A 6,276-nucleotide genomic window follows, 5' to 3' on the forward strand; every position below is an offset into this window, starting at 1 on the left:
GCCAGATATTCAGCCTGAGTGTACGGCCCTTAAATCTGGCTTTGCTTGACCTAAAACTACCCTTTCATACATCACCAGCTCTCAAACTCTACACAATCTATAATCTCTGCTATGATAAAATTACACACATAACAAGTGTGTAAACAAATGTATAGGAAAATAAAGATCAGGTAGACACCAAGAACCTAAATTACAAAGGGCAGAAAACTGATAGGACATATTACCTCTTCCGAGAAAACATACTGTACATAGGATTCATATCATGTTTGGTGTTTGTCAAGTGGCAATTTCATTCTGTGCTGTGCTGGTTGTCAGAATGTGAAATATCAAAACTGGTAAGGATACTTGGAGTTATTAGAAAGCAACTAGCTCCATCAAACTGCACCTACTCTGAAGTAAATTGCACAGGAATGAAAGACCAAGCAAACTTTGCTAAGTACCATTTTAATCCTAGTTATTTGGCAGTTATTGTCAGTTTTGATCATTTTCTGTGTTTTTTTTTTCTATTAAAACAATATGAAAATATTCTTTAGCTGAATTTCTAAAGAAAAACAAAAGAATCCTTGCTGTTTATGATCCTGTCTGAGGGCCGGTTCACACTGCTGCGAATTCTATTGCGAATTTGAGCCGTTGCGATCGCTCAAATTCGCAAGTCATTTAAATAACATAGTGCGTTGTGAATCTAAGCTGCGTACAAAAAGGGTCCTGTGCGAGTTTGATCCGTATGCGATGCGAATTCAGCTCCATAGACTGCAATTGAACTCGCAATGAAAACGCAATTGTACATTCACATCACTGCGATATTCATTATTTTTTATATGGCTGGCCAGACATAAAATCGCGATCCCCTCCCAATTTGACAACCAATTCGCAATATTTGCCGTAGAATCGCAGTAGATTCGCCAGAATTCGCAACGAAAATTTGCAACGCAATCGGATCAAATTTGCGCAAAATTCGCACCGCTGCAGTTTGAACCGGCCCCTAAGTGTGGTGACGAGTTTCAAACATTTCTTCAGCTTAGGTTCACAGTGACTGCAGGTCAGAAATCGTGCGAGTTCAGATTTCAAACCGGCAATGCAGTCAGACTTCAGGGGCGATTTGACAGACATATGTGGGGGTTCCTGCACAGATGCCTATACAAATCGCCCGCCCGAAACCCCCCCCCCCCCCCTGAAGTCGCCAAAAGTAGTACAGGAACTACTTTTGGGAATCAGTGCGGCGCTGTACCGATTCGGGCCGTGCCATTGCCAGCAATAGCCACTGATATGTGAAATCGCATGCCAAATCAGCCCGATGTGAACGTGGGCTAAAAGTCGGTGTTGCTACAGTGTGCTTCCGTTAAGACACGGTGGCAGCTGCTGTTTGTTAACTTTTACCTGCAGAGTTAAAATGGAACTTTAGTCAGAAAAATCAATTTTGCAGGTATAGCTCTGTAAAACATTAAGAATAAGTGCCTATACTGTTTATAGTACAGTAATACACTGTCTCACCTGGCTCTGCACATGCTCCTTATTTTTAGACACTGCCGAATTTGTAGAGGCTGACCTGCTTACAGCCTTAAAGCATTTGTTAACCAAAAAACAACAACAAAAATTGATCCTGCGGCTTTAAAGCATGCTATATGACACAGCGCCTTGTCTTGTGTCACTTGGCCCCCTGTAACACCTAAAAAAAACCTGTCTGATCCTGCCAGTTTCTCCCCTCCCTTCTGTAAACTGACCACGGTGTATCATGGCTGCTGAGAGCAGACACCATGGTCAGTTTATGTGCCTCTGTCATCAGCAGCCTGCTATCTGCTCCTGTGTCCTCCCCCCTCCCCTCTCTGTGTGTGAACCACCCCCTCCCTCCTCCTGCTGCTCTCATAACACTAACCTGTATACACCATCAGCACTGCCTCCTATTGCAGTGTCCCCCTCTGAATGATTTATAAATATAAATGCTGTAAATACCTCATTCAAGAGCCGATATTGCGATCACATGACCTGCCAGCTCTCTCCTCCAGACTGACATCAGCAGAGGAATCTCAGCCCCGCCCACTCTCAGAGCAGGAAAGGAGAAAGCTGGCCAGTCATGCGATCGCAATCTCGGCAGTGAAATTAGGTATTTGCAGCATTTATTTTTATAAAACACACACAGAGGGGGATACTACAACAGGAGGCAGCGCTGATGGTGTATAGAGGTTAGAGTGGCTTAACAACCACTTTAAAGCGTAATTAAACCCTCCTATCTTACAGCCAAGGAAGCTGCTCCTGTTTGATCTGCAACTGCCATGGTGCTGCACATGTGAAAACACAAGCAAAATGTGATAGTTAGCAATCCCGGGTTTAGTTCTGCTTTATGATTTACTGCTGTTCAGGGGCTCTGGGCTTCAGTAAAATGGCAGCCAACAGCAATGACAAACAGGAGCAATGCTGGAGGCAATTTACAGCACACACGTGTTGGTAGCATAATTATATATAAGTCAAAAAAAGAAAAAAAGACCTTAAGGTCAACGCTGCGCTCTATAATTAGCAAAAAATAAAGAGTGTGGAGCAGCCAGCACCCCAAGTTTCAATATCACAAAACTTCCAATATAATAAATGCAATTGAGTTGTGATCACATCGGATCATTGGACTCCCCACACTGGATCACAGTCCACGGATCGCATTGGCCCCCCAGCACAGTGTGAATAGAAAGAACGGCTGTCTTGGAGAATTATAAGTTCTGGGGAGACTTTCAAAATTCCCTGTGCTGGGAGAGACTGCTAGCAGCAGTCATGGCTTTTTGGTAAGCAAGCTACCTCACTTTTGGGTGTTGACCTGAACACATGTTGATTTATATTAGGAATATTGGAGTCACAGCTTCCGTTTCCTGCAATTCACCTTTTCTCCTGTGGAAGCACACTATTTATGGATTTTCTTAAGGATCACTTTGGGACATTGCTTTAGTTTTCCTTTTTTTCTAATTTTTTTCTTTTTTGGATTTTTTTCTTTTTGTTGGGATAATTGCTGGTTTTATTTTATTCATCATTAGTTTATCACTATTTGAGTATTTCACTACTACGGTTGTTGCCTTATTTTAGATTTGCTTTTCTCAAATGTATTATTCCACTTGCAATATATATTTTTTTTTAGTTTATTTTAATAATTCCTGGCACAATTTTTTGTTTTATATTTTTCAATTTCTAGGGCCGCACTGATTGCACGTAGCAAAATTATATATGTTGAATGTATTTTCTTTCCTAAAGAATATTATTTTTGTTATGGGTAAAGTTCCGCTTTAACTGACCCCATTGACGATCACTCTGAGTCAGCTGATGTTTAGATTGATGTACCGCTAACTGAAACAATCTCTGCACAAGGTGAGACAGAGTGTAAGGCCCCTTTCACATGAGGCGGACTCCGTTTCTACGGAGCCCGCCTCGGTCTGCCGGCTCAGCGGGAGATCTGTCCGCTGATCTCCGCTGAGCCGGCGGATGACAGGTCCCTCTCTGCTCACTGAGCGGGGAGGGGCTTGTCAGGTGCCGCTGCCGCCTATGGAGGGATCGGACGAAAACGGACAGCGTGTCCGTTTTCGTCAGATCTCCCCCGATCCGATCGCGACGGACCTGGACGTAGGGCCATCCGTCTGCTCTTCGGCGGATCGGATGTCAGCGGACATGTCTCCGCTGACATCCGACGCTCCATAGACTAACATGGAGCGCCCGTTCAGGTCCGCCGTCAAAACTGACAGGCGGACCTGAACGGTCCGATCGTGTGAAAGGGGCCTAATCCTCCCATTCAGGTTGCAGCAGTGGAAACAAGGACTGCTGCAAAGACTGGAATGGCGACTGGAAAAGGTTTTACCACCACTTAAGTCCACGGCCCCGGAATGAAGAGGGGTGAAGATGAATGTTGCCACAAGCGGGGACAGCGCAGGCTTTGTTTGCAGGTAAGTGCAAACGAGGCATACTAGCCCATTATGCTTTTAATTTGCAGGGGGAAAAAAAAAAAAAAAGAGGAAGTAAAACCCATCAGGATTTACTTCCTCTTTAAGGAGATGGATCATGTCATAGGACTTTACATGCTTGTGTCTTCACAGTCTTTGTGAGTATTTTTATCCACTTTTATTAATAAATGGTGTCTGTGGTAATACACTAGACCGATGCAACCTTTCTGTACTTTTGGTCTATATCATCTCATATATAACTGTCCAGTGATAAATGGTGTGCTTTATAAAATGTGTAACCAAGCTGGAATGCCAAACACAATCAAAAATAGAGAAAAGTAAATGATTACCTGAAAGCAGCGACCAAAGGAGCGTAGATGGAGTCGCCATCGTACACGTAGAGATGATCCCAGCTGCACTCTGTAGCAAAGTGGTTGAAGCGGAGACGCAGCACTGTGTTGGGTCTGGAGACAGAAACAAAAACTTACAATGAGTAATTCAGATGTCACTAAAATGGATCTATTCTCCCCTCTCTAATTATCCCTTCACACAGGGAGGGGGGGGGGTTGGGGAGGAGGCAGAGAAATAGAAAACATTTTTTACCTTAATGCAAGGAATGCATTAAGGTAGAAAAAGTTTTTTAACTTCAGTATCACTTTAACCACTTCAGCCCCGAAAGATTTTACCCCCTTCCTGACCAGAGCACTTTTTACGATTCGGCACTGCGTCGCTTTAACTGACAATTGCGCAGTCGTGCGACGTTAAACCCAAACAAAATTCACGTCCTTTTTTTCCCACAAATAGAGCTTTCTTGGTGGCATTTAATCACCTCTGCAGTTTTTTTTTTGTGCTATAAACAAAAAAAGAGCGACCATTTTGAAAAAATACACAATATTTTTTACTTTTTGCCATGATAAATATCAATCAAAAATATATAAAATAAACAATTTTTTTCCCTTAGTTTAGGCCGATATGTATACTTCTACATATTTTTGGTAAAAAAAAAAAAAAAAATTATTATATTTTAATATAGTATATTGATTGGGTTGCGCAAAAGTTATAGCGTCTACAAAATAGGAGATAGTTTTATGGCATTATTATTATTAATTTTTGTTTTACTAGTAATGGCGTAATGCAATTTTTATTGGGACTGCGACATTATGGCAGATACATCGGACACTTTTGACACATTTTTGGGACCATTGGCATTAATACAGCGATCAGTGCTATAAAAATGCATTGATTACTGTAAAAATGTCACTGGCAGGGAAGGGGTTAACACTAGGGGGCGATCAAGGGGTTAATTGTGTTCCCTGTTTCTGTTTCTAACTGAAGGGGGGAGGGGACTGTGTAGGGGAAGAGATAGATCGCTGTTCATACTCTGTATGAACAGATGATCAGTCTCTTCTCCCCTCAGAGAACCGCAAACTCTGTGTTTACACACACAGATCCCGGTTTTCTGTGTGTCAGCGGCGATCTTGACTGCAGGGCACTTGCATCGGCTGGGGGGGGAGTGCATCGGATGGCCACAGGGCGAAGCGTCGTAACATAATGTCGCTTCGCCCAGCTGTGCCATATTGCTGCAGTAAAACTGTGGCGGCTGGTCGGTAAGTGGTTAAGTGGCATTGTGCCCCATCATTTATGTCATCGGGCCCCACTGCTGCTGTCACTGGGAGGAACAGCGTCCCATCATTGGTATTATCAGTTGGAATTGTACCCGATTGTTGGTGTCATTGGAAGGAAATTTGCCCCATTGTTAGTATCGTTAGAAGGAACTGTGCCCCATTGTTGGTGTCATTGGGTGGAATTTGGCCCTATAATTGGTGTCATTGGGAGGAATTTGGCCCTATAATTGGTGTCATTGGGAGGAATTTGGCCCTATAATTGGTGTCATTGGGAGGAATTTGGCCCTATAATTGGTGTCATTGGGAGGAATTTGGCCCTATAATTGGTGTCATTGGGAGGAATTTGGCCCTATAATTGGTGTCATTGGGAGGAATTTGGCCCTATAATTGGTGTCATTGGGAGGAATTTGGCCCTATAATTGGTGTCATTGGGAGGAATTTGGCCCTATAATTGGTGTCATTGGGAGGAATTTGGCCCTATAATTGGTGTCATTGGGAGGAATTGTCCCCCATCATTGGTTTCATTGCATCCTATCCTTGGTATCATAAGGGAGGAACTGTGCCCCATCGTTGGTGTCACTGGGAGAAATTGTGCCCCTTAGTTGGCGTCCGTGAAGGAAATAGTGCCCCAAGGGCCAAATAAAAGAAAGCAAAGGGCCGTATCTGGCCCCCAGGCCACAGTTTGGGGACTACTGCTTTGAAAGATTAAGCGTTATGGAAATGCCCAGATGAATTGGAACTGC

The 6,276-nt window shown here is 43.3% G+C and overlaps 1 protein-coding gene across 1 annotated transcript in view; it reads right to left on the reverse strand.

Annotated features, from left to right (window-relative positions):
• ATRN (attractin) overlaps positions 1-6,276 on the reverse strand; it is a gene marked incomplete in the record, with an annotated part of 355,064 nt that overhangs the window by 268,751 nt on the left and 80,037 nt on the right. The window contains 1 exon segment of the mRNA XM_073611025.1: positions 4,259-4,372. Within this exon segment, the coding sequence (XP_073467126.1) occupies positions 4,259-4,372 (114 nt within the window).

Source organism: Aquarana catesbeiana, linkage group LG01, assembly GCF_042186555.1.
Source record: "Aquarana catesbeiana isolate 2022-GZ linkage group LG01, ASM4218655v1, whole genome shotgun sequence".
Classification (NCBI taxonomy): Eukaryota; Metazoa; Chordata; class Amphibia; order Anura; family Ranidae; genus Aquarana; species Aquarana catesbeiana.